Raw genomic sequence first — 18,645 nt, forward strand, 5'->3', positions numbered from 1 at the left:
AGCTGCTCCCAGAATGTAAACTTCTTGAAGGCAAGAACTGATTTCTTTTTTTTGTCTCTATATCTTTAGCATATATCACCTAGCATAGTATCTAGCCCTTGGTAGGGTCACTTAATAAATGCTTATTGAAATGAAGATACAAAGAAGTTACTTTGTGTGTATAACACATGAGTCTTGGTATAGTACAATAGTGGCACTTTGGTATAAGAAGTCCAAATAGGCCCAGGACCTGACTTCTTGAAGCCTACAGTAAGGCAGTGTGATACTGTATTAATTATCCATCAAAGGAGTGTTATGCCTAGGTTGTCCACTAGGTGACACTCTCCTTGAGCTACCAGCCCCTTAGTCATCTCAGTTTCCATCTGCCACAGGTATAGTTGTAACAAAGGGGACCACTAGAGAGCACTCAGCCAGCAAATGCCTAGATTACTCCTCTTGTTGTTCTCATCCCTTTGCCCCGCTACTGATGAGCAATTGGGCTTCTAACTGGGTTAGGAATTTAGCTAAGAGATGACATAGAATAGTGTTGGAAATATCAGGAACACAGAATTTATCACTCTAAAGCCCCTTTCCAACACATGGAATCTTCTTTTTACTCATCCCCATCCCCGTTCACAAAACATACTCAACTTATCATGTCCACATAATTTCTAAAAAGAAGCAAAAATGAAAGAAAAAAAGTTTAAGCATCCTTACATGAAATGATCTGCCTCCAGCTATGACTTGAATTTCCCCCTGCTTACCCTCCCAGATCTTTAAAGTTCTGGAGTAAGAGGAACCCCAAGCTGCCTGCACTCTTTCATGATAGAAATGTTGTATGTCCAGGACCCCATCTCAAGGTGGGAAATGATAAGGAAAGAAAGTTGGGGGAATTGTGGTTTTTCATGAACCAGAAAGGATTCTCTTTTTTATTGTGGGACAATGAGGGTTAAGTGACTTGCCCAGGGTCACGCAGCAAGTGTCAAGTGTTTGAGGCTGGATTTGAACTCAGGTTCTTCTGAATCCAAGGCCTGTGCTTTATCCACTGCACCACCCAGCTGCCCCCAGAAAGGATTTTCAGTAGATGTTAGTCCCAGCTGTTCTGCTCATGTTTCTCCTGCAGGATCTAAGTGGCCAACAAATGCCACAGGTTCATGGAAACTCTGATTTCTCTTGGCTTTTGCTCCTCTTTCTCTGTCCACCAGAAGATTGCTTTGGGTCACCGAAGCTAATGGTTGCTGAAGTATGGCAGACCCAATTGCAAAGTCTGCTGCTGTTTGCCTTGCAAGTCCATAAGCAATCCTGGCTCAAGTACCCCAAATACATGCATGGTGAGCAGGAGCTCTGAACCTCAAGCACTTGATTGCAGTGTCTTCTGCCTCACATGGGAAATGGAAAGCTTCCAATCTCAAAGTCATGTACATGGAAAAGAATCCCAGACCTGTATGCAGATCTCGCCACTTCCCTATTCTCTATCCTAGAAATACTGGGACAGTTTTACTTCCAGGGGTGTCTCACAAACTCTATTTTGCCTGTCTCTTTATGTGAAGGAACTTCTAGGGTCCCTCAGGTTCCCACAAAAATAAGACAAAAAAGGAAGCATCAACTACCTGTACTGTGTGAGGTTCCGAATTGGGGAACCAGGAGAGCTTCTTGAAGTAGGTGTCATTAAAATTTGAGTAGGTATTCAAGCAGGCTGAGCAGGCAAAGAGAACAGTACGAGCAACGGTTCCTTGAAACCCAGAATCCAGGACACAAGGCATGGACAGGGCTGGTTGATGCGGCAAAGTCATGGGAAAGAGATCTTGAGATCACATGAAAGGCCTGGTGCCCATGTGAAGGAATAGTGCTGAGATACGGGAGGTGAGAGGTGGAGCAGGAAGAGCAACACGGGAAGCTGCTTGTCTTCTTTCTACTTTTCAGTTTTGCCAAGGGCTGGTCCTGTGACAGAAACCTATGAACAAACAGGAGAAGCTCAAAGCAGAACAGAAGTTAACACCAGTAGTGAGAGGGGTCTCAGTTCATGCTAAGGGGGAAACACAAGTTCAGTCCCCAGCTACTCTCAAGTTGACCCTGCTCAATCTTCATGTTGGGAGGAAGAAGGGAAATTGTTGAAAGTAAATGGGGGGGGGGGCAGGGCAGCTAGATGGCGCAGTGGATAAAGCGCCGGCCCTGGATTCAGGAGGACCTGAGTTCAAATCCAGCCTCAGACACTTGACACTTACTAGCTGTGTGACCCTGGACAAATCACTTAACCCTCGTTGCCCTGCCAAAAAAAAGAAAAAAAAAAAGAATCAATAGAAAATATTCTTGAAACCCTATATTAACCAAGTCGCTTAACCCTCATTGCCCCTGACAAAAAACAAAACAAAACACAAAAAAACCCAAAAACAAACAAACAAAATTAATGGAGAGGGGCAGCCAGGTGGCACAGTGGATAGAGCATTGGCCTTGGAGTCAAAAGGACCTGAGTTCAAATCTCACCTCAGACACTTACTAGCTGTGTGACCCTGGGCAAGTCACTTCACCCCAACTGCCTCACACACACAAAAAAAGAAAGTGAACGGAGAGTGTAGAGGGGAGCTATGGAGAGAGGAGTCCCCCAAATAACACCCTCCCTTGTGTTTCACACTTTCTTGGTTCCTCTAGCCCAAAGAAGGCAGAGAGTTTCTTTTCTCTTATCTATCAAAAGGAGAACCACTTGCTTTGAAATCCTGGGAAACCAGGTGGCGTCTCCATTGTCTGACAGCCCAAAAGCAGGTTTCACAAGGCACAAGGCCGTGCTTTGCTCAGCAGGGCTTAGCGCCCAGCTTTGAGGCTAGGCCTGGCAGAAGCATGAGCATGGGGAAGTGGAAGCGAGGTGGGGAGGATGTGCGGACTCCGAAACGAGAAAGCTGGCTGTTATAAAGTTGGGCAAGGGCTCTGTGCCCCTCATGGAAGGGCTCCCTGGAAGATGTCTAGGCCCTGGGGCACCCTACATCACTGTCCAATAGATACCAAGAACAATACGCACACGTAACCTCGGATCCTCCCCACTGTTCCCCCAATTCAGAGCCGCCTCTTGAGAAGGAAGCGGGGAGAGGGAAGTGAGGAAAGGGGGGAAGGGAAATGAAGAAGGAGGCCCCACTTCCCCAAGGTTCCGGCCTTGGGGGGGGCGGGTCTCTCAGGGGGAGGAGCCTCTTCGCTCCTCCCCAGGGGGAGGCGGGCCCAGCCAGCCAGAGTGTAGGAGTCCCGGGCTGCGGCCGGCAGCTGCGCTTCAGCAGCGCCCCGGAGTAATTGCAAACTTGGCCGCAGCCGTTGTCAGCAGGCGCCCGCAGAGAATGGGGAGGCGCGGCCGCTTCCCCGCCGTCACCATGGGCCCGGACGCCGGCTCCGGAGTGTTGAGGCTGCCGCTTGTGCTGGGGCTGCTAGCCGCGCTCCTGGTGCCTGCCTCGGACGCGGCGCGACTACGCACGTTGCTCTACACGACCAAAGACCCCTTGGTGATACTAACGGAGAGCACCTTGAAGCCAACTGTCCTGGGCTCCTCCAGCGCCTGGGTAGTGGAGTTCTTCGCCTCCTGGTGCGGACACTGCATCGCCTTCGCCCCCAAATGGAAAGCCTTGGCCAACGAAGTCAAAGGTGAGCGGCTGCTCCCCAGCCCAGCCCCTTGCCCCGGCCCTCCCCGGCTCCCCAGGCCCATCCGCCTCCAGGACTTCTGTCCGCAGCTTGCAGTAGGGATCCTCTTCTACGTCTTTCTCTCTCCCTGTCTCTCTCCTTCGGTGTCGATGCTGTTCTCCTCCCCCTTGCTTCTCCGTGCGCCGAGCTCCAAGAGAATGCTCTCTCACTCTCCTCTCTGGCCAAGCATCCTTCTCTTTCCCCTGAATATGCCTCCTCCCGGTCCCCCGCCCCCAGCTTTATTATTCTCTGGCCTGTCTCTTTTTCCTCTCCTCTTTCCCAGCCGCGCATCCTTCTCCTCCTACTCTTGGCCCAGATCTTGATAGTTTCTCTTTTCTGTTGACCATAACCCTTCTCTTTTCCCCCTCTCCCAGGATTCTGGGCCTCTTGCTCATCCGTATTTCTGGTTCCGTATTTCTCTCTGTCTCTGTCTCCGTCTCTCTGTCTCTCTGTTTCTCTCTGTCTCTGTCCCTGTCTCTCCCTGTCTCTCCCTGTGTCTCATCTGCCCAGAGCCCACATTGATGGCAGTTTTTTATGTACCTTAAGAGTTACTGCTGTACCTACTTCTTCTTATGCCTTTCTGGGCCCCTCACTCTTTCCTCTACCTGTCCCATCTGTCCCAGATCCCCTGTGTCGACCTCATCATTCCGGTGCTAATGTCTTCTTTGTACTAATTTCCTCCCCTTTAACTCTGGTCCTCCATAATTCTGTATCCCTGTGCCACTGAGGGTAGAAAAAATATTTCTCCCCTCCCCTTCTGTTAGGTCACAGTGATTATGGGAGATGTATTCCTCCGTTTGACCCCTCTTCTTTATTACTTAGCTGTGTTCTTCTAGTTTCTTGCTCTAATAGAAACTTTTCTGACCTGCCCCTCCTCACTGCCTTGTTTTAGGGATCCTTTTTTCCTTCCCCCTCCTTTTCTTTCTCTTTTTAGAAAATTTCCTTGTGGACATTTCCCCACTCCTAACCTAGCCTTCTGTCTCAACCTTAGGCTTTTCCAGATTTGCGGATAACAGAGCTCATAAGAACTTTCCTCCAAGATCATTAATGTATTTTCCCATTTTCTGATCCCATGCCCCTGTTTTTTTAATCATCCAATTTGCTGTTTTCTTTACTTTGAATCAAAAGCTTCTTCTGATGCCACAGATTGGTCTTCCCTTGCTTCTTATTCACTGTCTCCAAGTGGTGCCACTTTTTATAATTAGAAGTGGGATCCTCACAGGGTCCCACTTGACATACTGTCACAAGGTCCCACTTGAAATACTGTCACAAGGGCCAGAGAGAGATTCAGACTTCTGGAGAAAGGAGAGGTGGAAGCTAGTCCTCTGCTGAATGGATTATAGCTCATTGGGTGGACGACTGGTTTCCCAATCCAAATGGTGGTCTCAGTGGAGATCTGGAGTTACTATATTTCTGTGGGGCCATAGCAATGATCATAGCTCTAGAACCGGAAAGCACCTTCAAAGTCATCTAGTCCTACTCTTTCATTTTACAGATGAAGAAATCGAGACCCAGAAAAGTAAAGTGATTTTTCCTATTACCACATAGGTCATAAATGGCAGATCCAGGTTTTGCACCTAGGTCCTCCTGACTCCAAATCCCAAGCTCTTTCCACTTCACAGAGATGAACCCAAATTTTAAAAATTCAGATTTTACAGTCTTACATTCCCCTCTTGGGTATTAATTGCATTCCCCCCCAATTATGTATAGACACACAAAAATATGTGTCTACCATTTCAAAAATCCATTTACCTTTGAGCAAGTCCCTTGACTAAAGGTACTTCAGTAATGTCAGCCCATGATGGGTCAGCACAGGAAGTAATGAATGCTTAGTATGGCATTGTAGTGACAGGGCCTGAGTTAAGCTAAGAAGGACATTATGTGCCACAACATAGTTAGGAGAAAAGGGAATCCTATTCCCTGTTCATACTTAAAGATTTTTAGATAGCAGGGGTTGGGTGAGATCCAATGAAGGTTGAATGAGAGCTGACCTGAAAAACCTTGTGGTACAATGGAAAGGGCACAGGATATGAGGTCAAGAAGGCCTGAGTTCAAATCCTGGTTCTTCACTTATGTGTCACTATGTGATACTTAGGCAGGTCACTACCTCTCTGGGCCTCAATTTCCTTAATTGTAAAATGAGAGTTGGACCTAAATGACCTCTAAGATCCCTTTCAGATCCAAATCATTGATCCTGGGGGTTGGAGCCAGGTTGTAGAACCAGTCAATTATTGCCTATGGCATCTGCATCTACTTGGAAAGTTCAGGAGTGAAGTACTTCTTTCCAGCTGACTCACCAGTCTGGCCTCCTGCACCCCAAGAGTTTTCCCTTGAAATTCACACCCAGATACTGACCCAGCCTACTTCTATGTGGGGTTTGTCAAACTTGGGATAGCTCTCTGAGGCAGAGCCTGGTTCCTGGTCAGCAAGGAGCTGGGAGGTGATGGTGATATGAGAAGGATGGTAAAATGAGGAAAGAAGCTTATCCTAGTCTCCTCAGCCACATTTATCTCTAGATCGTACCTGCCTTACTTCTTGCCAGGATCAGGCAGAGTTTCATTTAGGACCTATCAGTTGATAATAAAAGGCTACTCAGAAGGAAGATATCCTGCCTGTACCACCCACATTTAGACCTGAAGACCATGGCTGGAATCAATTAACAAACATTTTTTCCCCCACACATCCTTCCCCAACTGAAAAAAAAAAAAAAAGAAAAAGAAAACCTTCATAACAAATATGCATACTCAAGCAAAATGAATTATCATCTTGACCATATAAAAAAAAAGTATGTGTAATTCTTCATCTCAAATCCATGATATCTCAGTCAGGAGGTAGGCAGAAGGCTTCATCATTGGTCCATAATTGAATTGTGGTTGGTCACTGCACTGATCAAAGTACTTACGTGCTTCAAAATTGTTTGTCTTTACAATGTTGTCATCGTAGAAATTGTTCTCTGGTTCTGCTCATTTCACCCTGCATCAGTTCATATAAGGGTTTTTTTTTGCAGGTTTCTCAGAAGCCACACCTTTCATCATTTCTTACAGATCATTTTTCTGACTATTCTTTTTTGCCTTTCATATCTATTCCTATCATTTCTTTTTTTATACCATATATTTTGATGAGAGGCAACATTGGCTCGAAAGATGGGGAGCTAGCCTTAGGGTCAGGAAGACCTGAGTTCAGATCTCACCTCTGATGGACTCTAGGCGAGCTGCTTAACTTCCTCAATGTCCTCAAGACTGTATATTGAAGAGAAAGTATTGATCTGTATTACTAAGAGACCTTCCTTATTAGTAATTTGTTGGTATGATTCCTACTCCCCACCCTACCCCCAAAATCTAGTGTCTGCTGTATACAAAAAACTTCCAACACATTTCGACACTTGGTTTTATTAAATTCAGCAATCACAGACACAAGAGACATACACACAGACAGGAAGACAAAAGAAGAGAAGAAGAGGAGGAGGAAGAGGAAGAAGGGAGACAGAAACTGAGAAAGAAGGAGGAAAGAAGAGAGACACACAGAAAGACAGAGAGACAGAAAGAAAAAGGGAGGGAGGGAGAAAGGGAGAGAGGGAGAGAGACAGATAGAAACAGAGAAAGAAGGAGGAAAGAAGAGAAACAGACACTGAGAGAGAAAGAGACAGAGAAAGACAGAGACAGAGAGAAAGAGGAAGGGAGGAAGGGAGAGAAGGAAAGAGAGAGATAGAGAGATCTCAGTAAAAGAGTGTATTTGAGAAATAGGAGGTGACCAATAGGAAGTTTCAGAGGTAGGTGAATGTAAGATAAAACTGGGAAAACAAAAGTTGAGAACTATCTTTACTTGTAACGGAAAAAATAAAATACCTTATATGTAAAAAAAAAAAAAAAAGATAAAACCGGGAAAGAACTAGTAGTGTAGTTTGACTGGAATATGGAAGGCAAATGAGGAATAGAATGAAACCAGGCATGAAAGGTGGGTGGAATGAGGTTTGAAATAAGTTGAATCAACTAGCACTTATAACATGTATGACAGGTACTAGGGATACAAGGACAAAGAATGATCTTTTTCAAAAAGAGCTTATCTTAGAATAGGCATATACCTATATAGACACTATCTATGTGTGGCATAAATATAAAGTGAATAAATGCAAGTATAGACAAAGTCATTTGTCAGAGAAGGCACTAGCATAGAAAGGGATTGGGAAAAGCTTGGGGTAGAAGATGGTGCTTAAGGAAGAAAGGGTCTCTATGAACCTGGGGTAAAGAGGAGGATGTTTTTCAGGCATGGAGGATGACTAATACCAAGGTATGTAGAAGGATAATGGAGTGTTGGGTATAAGAAACAGACAGAAGGCCTACTATGTGCCAAGCTAAGTATACAAAACCAACAGTGAAATAGCTCCTGTGGTTAAAGAGCTTACATTCCCACAGGAGAGAAAGGATGTACACAGAAATGTATAGGTGAGATGAATACAAGGTAACTTGCCAGGGGGAAGGCCTCTTTTACTTGGGGGACCAGGAATGGACTTGTGCTTCAGCATGTGGCATTTGGGCTGAGTCTTTTTTCTTTGGTGGGGCAATGAGGGTTAAGTGACTTGCCCAGGATCACACTAGTAAGTGTCAAGTGTCTGAGGCCGTATTTGAACTCAGGTCTTCCTGAATCCACTGTGTCACCTAGCTGCCCCCTTTTTATTTATTTTTTTTAATTTAGAATTTTATTTTCCCAAATTACATGTAAAAACAAATTTTGACATCAACTCTTTAAAACTTTGTGTTCCAAATTCTCTTCTTCCTTCCCCCCCACAAGAACTCAAGCAATTCAATATAAGTTATACATGAATAGTCATGCAAAACATTTCCACATTAGCCAGGTTGTGAAAGAAAACAGACAAAACCAAACCAGATAAAGGAACTAACAAAAAAATTACTCTTCAATCTGTATTCAGATACCATCAGTTCTTTCTTTGTAGATATATTGCAATTTTCATAAGTCCTTCAGAGTTGTTTTGGATCATTGCATTGCTGAAAATAAGCAAGTCATTCACAGCAGATCATCTTGCAGTATTGTTGTTATTTTGTATACAGTACATTTCACTCTGCATCAGCTCATGTAGGTCTTTCTAGGATTTTCTGATAGCATCCTTCTCATCATTTTTTATAGTAAACTACACTTACATATTACTTTAAAGAGAGATTTCCTTACAATAAACCCATGAGGTTGATTATTGCAACAATGGTAATAGATAATATTTATATAGTACAGGTATGAGTTGAATATGAAAGAATAATATCTTTTAAAAATAAAATTAAGTGTGAGAGAAGAATGCACAGGGAGAAAGGAGAAGGGAGAGGTAGAATGGGGCAAAGTATGTCACATAAAAGAAGCAAGAGGGCAGCTAGGTGGCACAGTGGATAAAGCGCCAGCCCTGGACTCAGGAGGACCTGAGTTCAAATCTGGCCTCAGACACTTGATACTTACTAGCTGTGTGACCCTGGGCAAGTCACTTAACCCTCATTGCCCTACAAAAAGAAGAAGGAGGAGGAGGAGGAGGAAGAAAGAAGGGGGAGGTGCAGGGGAGTGAGTGAGCCTTACTCTCATCAGAACTGGCTCAAAGAGGGAATAACATACACACTCAAGTGGGTATAGTTGTATATCTTGCCCTTCAGGAAAGTGAGAGGGGAAGGGGATAAGGGGGGCGGGGTGAAGGAAGGGAGAGCAGATTTGGGGAGGGGCAGTCAGAAGCAAAACACTTTTAAAGAGGGAAAGGGTAAAAGAAGATAGAAAATAGAGTAAATATCATGGGGAGCCAATAGGATGGAGGGAAACACAGTAATACCAACTGAGGAAAAAATGTTGAAGCAGAGGCAAGAGCAACGTAAGATGGTGATGATTGATTAAATTATGGATTGATGGATTGATGATGATTGGATGAAGAGGAGGGTTGATGATGATAAAACATATGGTACTTACTTTGCTGGGCTATTGTGAAGAAAATTATTTGTCAGGTATAAGGTACTATATAAATGTTATCTATTACTGTTGTGGCAATAATCAACCTCTGTTGAATCTGTTCTCAATCTCTCTCTTCACTAACTTATAATATATATTTTAAGAAATCTTTAAAGCCTAAACTCTTGCTGCATTTATCAGTGATTTTAACCAGCTTCCCCCCAAGACTGGGGGGGGCAGATTAGAACCCACAATTTAGATTTTAAATGACACACATTTACATAGTACCTTATACCTGACAAAGAATTTTCTTCACAATATTGAGTTGAATCTTGAAGGTAAATATGTATTCTAAGAGGCGGAGGTAAAGAGGATGTGCATTCCACATAAAATAAATGCTAAACTAAGGAGGGTGAGAGTTCCCTGCTTAGAAGCCTAAACTGACAGGGTGACCTTGTGGTGAATTATTGCCTCGAGTCCCGAGGTTTCTGTTGTGTTACGGCCTTCTCTGCAACAGGCATTGGTAGTTAGTAAGGTGCTGTATTTGAAATCAAGAAGGCTTGGGGCAGGTAGGTGGCGCAGTGGATAGAGCACCAGCCTTGGATTCAGGAGGACCCGAGTTCAAAATGTGGCCTCAGACACTTAACACTTACTAGCTGTGTGACCCTGGGCAAGTCACTTAACCCCAATTGCCTCACCAAAAAAAAAAGAAGAAGAAGAATACTTGAGTTCAGATGGTCTCAACCTCAAACACTTACTCCCTCTGTGCCCCTGAGCAAATCACCTAACCTCCCTCAGCCTCAGTTTCTTCTTCTGTAAAATGGAGATATCAGTAACCTCATAGGATGGTGGTAAGGATCAAATGAAATAACATATGTGAAGTCCTTTCAAGGGCTATATAAGTGTTGGACAGCTGATCTCGTCATTTGCCTACTCCCAGGTGCTGCTTCAGGAGAAATGACAGAATCACAGTATTGCCCTACCCAGGGCAATCATAACACCCCAGAATGTTTTCTAACCAGAGACCAGGTTTGGGCTCATGTCATAGGATGTGTTGATGTCATCAGACATTCAGAAACAGGGCACTTGAGTCACCAGGCAATTTGAGAGCATGTTTTGGACCTGAATTAACTCTACTCAAATGCACCTGTATTTGATTGATGTAACCAGTAGGAAGAGCTCATTCCTATTATTATTATTATTATTATTACTGATAATGGGCCTATGAATAGTAAAGTCCAAAACACTTAAGTGTTTCAGCAGGACATTTAAATATCATTAGTGCTAATTAAAGTATTGACATTAATAGTCGAGCATAACATTTTTCATCTCAGGATCTCGAGCACCTGACAAAGATTAACTTCTTCATGACAATTCCACCAGGGGCTGGTAGGCAACCAGGTGCATGGTTTCGCATTGAACTTACAATCCCATCGGGGACCCTACATTTCTTTGTCTTTGTACCCATCTTCCCAGAATGAAATCTTCCTAGAAAGAAATTTTCTGGAGGGCAGGGACTATTTCCTGGTACCTTCTGAGTAGTAGCAGGTACTTACAAAAATATTTGTCCGTTTCAATAGACTATTATAATAGGGGAGGGGATCATGCTGCACCATTCCTGTTCTGTCCTTCCTCTTAGAGCAGTCTTGGTGTTGGCCTGCTGGTATTGAGTCAAACCTGCTCTGAAACCCTATTGTGTTGGAGCTGAATCTTTGCCATGGAATGCCCCAGTAGTACAGACCCATGGGCTAAAGAAAGAGTTAGCCTATAAAGAAGTCTTCTTTGTTTCCTGTCTTCTTCTGTCTCTCTCCTTCCCCCCAAACCCCAGAGGAAAAGGCTGTGGTGGTTTTTCGAGATAGTAGTAAGAGTCTAATCTTCTACTTCCAGCCCTTAACCCAGAGAACAACTGGGCTTTCCCTATTTCCCTGTGTCAGTCAATCAGTTAAGAAAGCTTTATTAAGGGCCTACTATGTGCCAGGTACTATGTGCAGAGCTAGGTGGCTCAGAGGATAGAAGAACACTGGGTCTGGAGTCTGGAAGCCCTGGGTTCAAATTTGGTCTCAGACACTTACTAGCTGTGTGACCCTGGGTGAGTCACTTAACTTCTGTTAGCCTTAATCTACTGGAGAAGGAAATGGCAAAACACTCCATTATCATTTGCCAAGAAAATGCCATGGATGATATGGTCATGTTATATGTTCCATACAGTCATGAAGAGCTGGATACAGACTGAACAACATGTGCCAAGCACTAAACTATTGGGGGGGGGGAAGAGAGGCAAAAGTCAGTCCCTTGTCCTCAAGGAGTTTACAATCTAATGGGAGAGATAATGTGCAAAAACCCCAAACCAAACTAAACCAAAACAGCCATCACCAAAAATTCTTTACAAACAAGCTCTATGTAGGAAAAATAGGAAATAATCAATTGGGAGGGGGGAGGGGTAACCTAGATTTCTTTCTTTTTTTGTGAAGCAGTTGAGGTTAAGTGACTTGCCCAAGGTCACACAGCTAGTAAGTGTCAAGCGTCTGAGGCCAGATTTGAACTCAGGGCCTCCGGACTCCAGGGCCAGTGCTCTATCTACTGCACCACCTAGCTGTCCCTCCTAGATTTCTTAGAGAGGGACTTTCACAGTGAAACTATGGCATCATAGGAATGAATCTGCCTAGCCTATTTTGTGGAGGTGATTTAGCCTTGGCTCTTATCTATGCCCCTCCACCCTATTATTCCTACTTCCCCCTTCTTTATTGAAGTGAGTTCATTTCAGAGGAAGGTTTGATCTAACCTGAGCTCCAGGCTCTGTCCTTTAGTACTTAGTGTTCCTGGGTCCTCCAGCCAACGCCAGCCAAGTGCATACTTCCTAGAACTTGATGAACAAACCTTCTAGCTCTCAGGAGTGAACTAAGTAAGCCCTTCCTATGAGATGGAAACTTGCAGGTGGCCGTGGTGGTTGGGGCTGGAACTGCCAATTCCCTCCCCCTCACTACTGCTCTTCGGCAAGGAAAGGAACCGATTCAATTCAAGAAACATGAAATGCTTGTGCTGGGATACAGAGACAGAAACAAAAACCGGCACCTGCCCTCAAGAAGCTTAGTGTTTTACCAAGGATCGTCAGCTTTAGCCGAGGGGAGGGGGTCTGGTGATTGAGCAGTTCACATGGCTTTCTCATCTGGACTAGGTGACCTCTAAGGTCTCATCAAACTCGAAGTCTGTGATGTGATTGAACACACAAGCACAATGAATCCCAGAGCAGTTAAGTGACTTAATAACAATAATAACAATAGCTGATAGCTAACACTTATTGTATGCCAGGTGCTGTGCCAAGATACAATTATTATCTCATTTGAACCTCACAACAACCCTGTGAAATAGTTGCTATTATTTACCCTATTTTATAGATGGGAAAATTGAGACAGAGGTTAAGTGACTGGTCCAAAGTTACACAGTTAGTAAGTTGCCTAAGGCTGGATTTGAACTTGGGTTTTCCTGACTAATGTTTTTTTTTTTTTTAATCATACCAGGCTGTCTCTCCCATATACGTTGTTCTTATGTTCTCGTTAACATCCCTTACCCTCGACACATAGGTGAATTAGGTGGGACTAGGTCTTCCTATTTCCAAACAAGCCCTTCAGACTTCCCTTTTGGGATTTTTCTCCTGTACACTTTGAGGTTCGTGTTAACCTGATTTCACTTCTGAAAAATCCCTGTCTGAAAGATGCTTTCCAATTGCCTAGTGACTCAAGTGTCATATTTCTGAATGTCTAATGACATCAGCATGTCCTATGATGTGAGCCCAAACCTGGTCTCTGATAGGAAAACATTGTGTGGAGTTATGATTGCCCCGGGTAGGGCAGTTCTGTGATCCTGTCATTTCTCCTGTGGCAGCACCTGGGAGGAGGCCAATGAGGAAGTAGGAATCAAGCTAGTAGGAAGCTAGCATAGCTAGGAGATTAGCTAGTCAGGGCCTAGATAGCCTTTGAAAGGGGTTTGGTTTAGTTTGGAAGGTTGGGCTGGCACTCACCCAGACTCTTTGAGCTCTCAGTTCAGGGCAAAAAATGGAACCTAGCCCTATGTGGCTGTGGTTACTGTCTTTGGAAGTAGGATTCGTGCATTCTAGTTGGTCTGTTGTCTGGTTAGCTGTACCCCTCTCTCCAGCCAACTTCTTTTCCCCTGCAACAGACCCCAGGGTATCAATTTAACCTGCTAGCACAGGCATGAGGGGATCTGAAGGCTACTGTTCAGGAAAGGAAGGAGCATGGATTTGTCCCCTGGTGAGCAAAAAATGTTCCCAGCCTCACCCCTTGGCCTAACCCCATGTCCTGTGAACAGCTGTTCCATAAATATTATTGAATGTTGATGCAAACCAGCTTGTGTTGGCATTTGGCTGAACTTAAGCTGCTACTGTATGGGGATCTTAGTCCCTCCCTTAGGAGGGAGATAATAATAGCTAATAATAGCTGACATTTATATAGCACTTACTATGTGCCAGTCACTGTGCTAACTGCTTTATAAGCATTGTCTCATTTCATCCTGACCAGTCATGGGCTCTTATTAGCCTTATTTTTACAGTTAAGGAAACTGAGATGGCGGTTGGATGGAATTTGGAGATCAAGGGGGAGAATGGCAAGCCACTATCTTGGCCTTCTCCCTTATAATTGCCACCTCCCTTCTTTCTCTTATGTAAAGGGCTTTCCAAACCTTAAAGTATTACAGAAATACTGGCTATGATTTTATTACTATTATTAAACCACTGTACAAGTGCTGTCCATTACTATTATTGTTATTTGTTGTTATTCAATCGTGTCCATCTCGTTGTGACCCCTCTTGGGGTTTTCTTGGCAAAGATATTGGAGTGGTTTGCCATTTCCTTCTCCAGCTAATTTTACAGATGAGGACACTGAGGCAAACAGTGTTAAGTGACTTTCCATTGCACCACCTAGCTGCCCACCAGACTTAGGTAGCAAAGAAAGACCTGTCATCTGGGAGAGGAAGATCTGGGAAAGGGGAAGAAAGTAAAAGGATCTTTAATTCCTTTAACCCAGGTCATCCTTATCTTCTACTTGTATCTATTCTCAGTCCTCTTGGAGCAGGCATTGTTGACCATTAAACAATCAGTTGTTAACAGGCCTTCTGTCCAGTCTGGTAGAGTGGAAAGAACACTAGATTCAGATTCTGACTCAAAATGCTTCCCAGCTGTGGGATGGTTGGTCAGTTGATTATTTTCTCTGAGCCTTGACTTTCTTGTCTGAAAAATGGGAATAATAATTCTTGTTCTACCTGCTCCACAGGGTAGTTGTGAGGGGTTGTTTATAAGTCTAAAAACTCAATGGCAGTGTGAGCTGTTATTATTTGTCTCCCCCCCCCAAACTCCTGAGGGGAGTATGTATTCCCTGATTTCCCTTGTGAGGAGAATTACATGGCACTGCCCAAGAGAATGAGGGCATTTCTCTTCAGAGCTAAAACTTTCTTTAGAGGCTGAGCATTAACGACTTCATGGGAATTCTTGGGGTGATGTCAGGTATCAAAAAGAGGGGTGTCATGTTAGAGTGGTGAGAGCATTCATTGGTCATGGAGCCAGAGGGAGTAAGTAAGCATTAATTAGATGCCTACTGCATGCCAGGCAATTTACAAATAATATATCATTTGATCCTCACAATAAGCCTAGAAGGGAGTTGCTGTTATTATCCCCATTTTTACCACTGAGGCAACTGAGGAAGACAAAAATTAAGTGGCTTCCCAGGGGCACTCAGCTAGTAAGTGTCTGAGGCCAGATTTGAACTCAGGAAGATGAGTCTTCCTGATTTCAGGCCCAGTGCTCTATCCAGTGTGCCACCTAGCTGCCCCTTAAAATACTTTATAACATGTCAGCAGTGATGAGGTAATGAGGCTGGGCTGAGGGACTCTGAGAGATTTGTGATTTCAGATTTCTTATTTCTTATTTACACAATGCTTTAATATGCTTATGTTGGAAGAAGGGAGTGAAGACACCAGAGCACGTTGGATCACTATACCTAAGGTCTCCCTTCCCCCCTCAAAAAGACCCCTCCTATTTGGAAACATGAAAAGATTTCCTTAAACTTCCTATCTTTGGGGTCTTGGTGCTCACCACTGCCTTATATGGGAAGAGATTCAGGGTGTGTCTGTAAGTCCACCCCAGACACCCATGAACACTGGATGGAAGATTCCATCTGCCAGAGCTGCTACCCTCTCCCTTGCTGTGGGTCTCTGAGCCAGCCTCAGGTGAGCTGAGCCTTTTTCCAGCGGTCCTCCTGTTGCGGAGGGGCTGACTTGCCACTTTATTGAATAATCCTTTGCTCAAGAACCTACCAGGGCAGCTAGATGGCACAGTGGATAGAGCACAGAGTTTGCAATCAGGAAGACTCATCTCAGTGACATCTAGAGAACTCACTGCTCTCCTTCTTCTGAATTCCTCCAACACTTAAAGTCTCTAATATACAGTCTAGCACATAATTACATTAATTTACATCTTATAATGTTTGGTGTGTGTGTGTGTGTGTGTGTGTGTGTGTGTATGTCTTGACTCTCCAGCTAGATTATCAGTTTCTTTTTTTGTTTGTTTTTTTGGTTTTTGTTTTTGTTTTTTGCAGGGCAATGAGGGTTAAGTGACTTGCCCAGGGTCACACAGCTAGTAAGTGTCAAGTGTCTGAGCCTGGATTTGAATTTAGGTCCTCCTGAATCCAGGGCCAGCGCTTTATCCACTGTGCCACCTAACTGCCCCTTATGTTTTCTCTTGAATGCCTAGAACAGTTCTAGGCACATTGGTGTTCAGGGAATGCTAAACATGGACTCAAGACCAAAGAATCCTTACTAAGAGACCTGCCTCCAGTCTACTACAGTCCATGTTCTCTTTACAGCTCATTAGTTTGCCAACCAGCCATGAAGTATTTCCCAAGCTTCTTCTGTCTTGCCAACCAGACCCTTTGTTGGCAGCGTGCATGGCTACCCAGGATTTGGGGGTGGGTCGGGTTAATGAAGAAGGAGATATTCGGCAGCTCCTCCCAAGGAAATCTAAGGACAATAAGCCAGGCAGTCCGCCAACTTGGAAGTGCCAAGTCCGCTTCCAGGAGCCCTAGCCCGTGGCAGGATTGCCTATCTCACAACCCCGGGATTCTTACCCCTTTCTTCAATGTTACCACTCTGTTCCCTACTAGGCTCCTCAAAGAGGACACTCACAGCAAATCCTTTGCTCTGCTTCACACAATTTCTATGAATGTTTCTGGAATGGTTTCCTGGTCCCTGAGTTGTCCCTTTAAGGAAAACTGTAGGATCTGTATAGGGTCAATGTAAGTCATATTGTCTACCCTCCCCTTCCTTACTCAGGCTCCCCCCCCCCCATACTTTTTTTTTTTTTTGGCAGGGCTATAGGGGTTAAGTGACTTTCCCAGGGTCACACAGCTAGTAAGTGTCAAGTGTCTGAGGCTGGATTTGAACTCAGGTCCTCCTGAGTCCAGAGCCGGTGCTTTATCCACTGTGCCCCACCTATCTGCCCCCCCCCATACTTTTACACAGGTGAAATCAGCTCAAATGAACCTAAAAGTATCTCTTCTAACTGCAAGTCCACAGAGAAATGTGGCGTAATTAGAACTCAAATTATAAACACAAAGCAGTAGTATTTACATGGTCCTACTGCCGCTTGTGTCCAAGGTCCCTTCTTCCTCCATGCCAAGCAGTCCTGGGGATCCCTCCACTGTTGTTGGCTAAGTCCTTCTTCAGAGGTCATTCTCACCTCATTCCTAAAGAACTGAATTTGCTCATCCGTTCTTCAGTCACAGAGAGTACTGGGGCAGGGGAGGTGGCAGGAAGTCAGGATATGATGGGTGAAGTTGACTGATTATTGTGGGCCTTCCTGCTCATCTTCATGTCTGCTTGTCATTTCAGACTGGAAGCCTGTGCTCAATGTAGCAGCCTTGGACTGCGCAGAAGAAGCGAATTCAGAAATCTGCCGGAACTTTGGGATCGTCTCTTACCCTACTGTAAAGGTGAAGTCTTAAAGTGTGAGGGGAGAGAGATTTGGGAAGGGGAACCTTGGTTATGAGTAGCACATGGCAATATTGTTTTTTAACAGACCCTTCTCTCCCCAGTCCCTGTTCTGAGTCACTGAGTCTCTGGGTGCCTTGTGTTTGGTTTCAGCTCAATAGAGGCTTAGTGACCAAAGGCCCAAGCTTTCTGAGCTGGATTCCTCCCACTATTGGGTGTTTGTCTTGGAAGCAAGAAGGTCACCTATGAACTTTGCTTGCTGGGAGTGGGAAAGCAGCTGTTTTTGACAAGCAGAGCAATCTCTTATCTAAGAGGAAAATGGCCCTGGCCACCAAGGGATCTGAGCTGTGTAGTCTGGCCTTAGCAGCACCTTTGGCAGACAAGTGCTCGATTGCAAACGTGGAAAACTTTTGCAAAGTCAGTCCTTCAAACTTGCTAGGGCTCTCTCCCCTGATGTGGTTCTCCAGAACAAGCATTCCTTTTCTAGCCTTCCAGACTATCTAACTGTCACACTCTGTGAACATGAAAGCAGTCTCATGGAGTTCAGAGGGCCTGCGAATGTTCTAATAATAATAGTAGCAATAAAAACACACGATAATGTGGCAACAGGATGAGATACATATCGTTATCATCCTATCTGCTACTAAACTTGTCCCAGAAATGCTTTTCTTGAGTCTATAGAAGAGCTTAAATAATAGTAACATTTGAAACACTCCTGTAAATGGTGACATCAAGTTATATAACTATATATATCTTGTTATCTACATCTACATCTATAACTTATATATGACTTGTTATAGTTATATAACAGACACCCCCCCCATACACACACTAAATGGCTTTTGCCATCTATGGCAATTTTCTCTCATGATATGAAACCTAAATTACATTTCAAGTAATCATAAAATTCTTCTTCTTCTTCTTCTTCTTATTATTATTATTTTTGCAGGGCAATTGGGGTTAAGTGACTTGCCCAGGGTCACACAGCTAGAAGTGTCAAGTCTCTGAGGCTGAATTTGAACTCAGGTCCTCCTGAATCCAGGGCCAGTGCTCTATCCACTGCACCACCTAGTTGCCCCAATC

The 18,645-nt window shown here is 44.3% G+C and overlaps 1 protein-coding gene across 1 annotated transcript in view; it reads left to right on the plus strand.

Moving 5' to 3' along the window:
- The first annotated feature begins 3,185 nt into the window (after positions 1-3,185).
- QSOX1 (quiescin sulfhydryl oxidase 1) overlaps positions 3,186-18,645 on the plus strand; it is a 57,485-nt gene continuing 42,025 nt past the window's right edge. The window contains exons 1-2 of the mRNA XM_044001555.1: positions 3,186-3,600; positions 17,464-17,564. Coding sequence (XP_043857490.1) covers positions 3,300-3,600; positions 17,464-17,564 — 402 coding nt within the window. The 5' untranslated portion in view covers positions 3,186-3,299. The remainder of the gene's footprint in view (positions 3,601-17,463; positions 17,565-18,645) is intronic.

This window comes from Dromiciops gliroides, chromosome 4 (assembly GCF_019393635.1).
Source record: "Dromiciops gliroides isolate mDroGli1 chromosome 4, mDroGli1.pri, whole genome shotgun sequence".
In the NCBI taxonomy this organism is placed as follows: domain Eukaryota; kingdom Metazoa; phylum Chordata; class Mammalia; order Microbiotheria; family Microbiotheriidae; genus Dromiciops; species Dromiciops gliroides.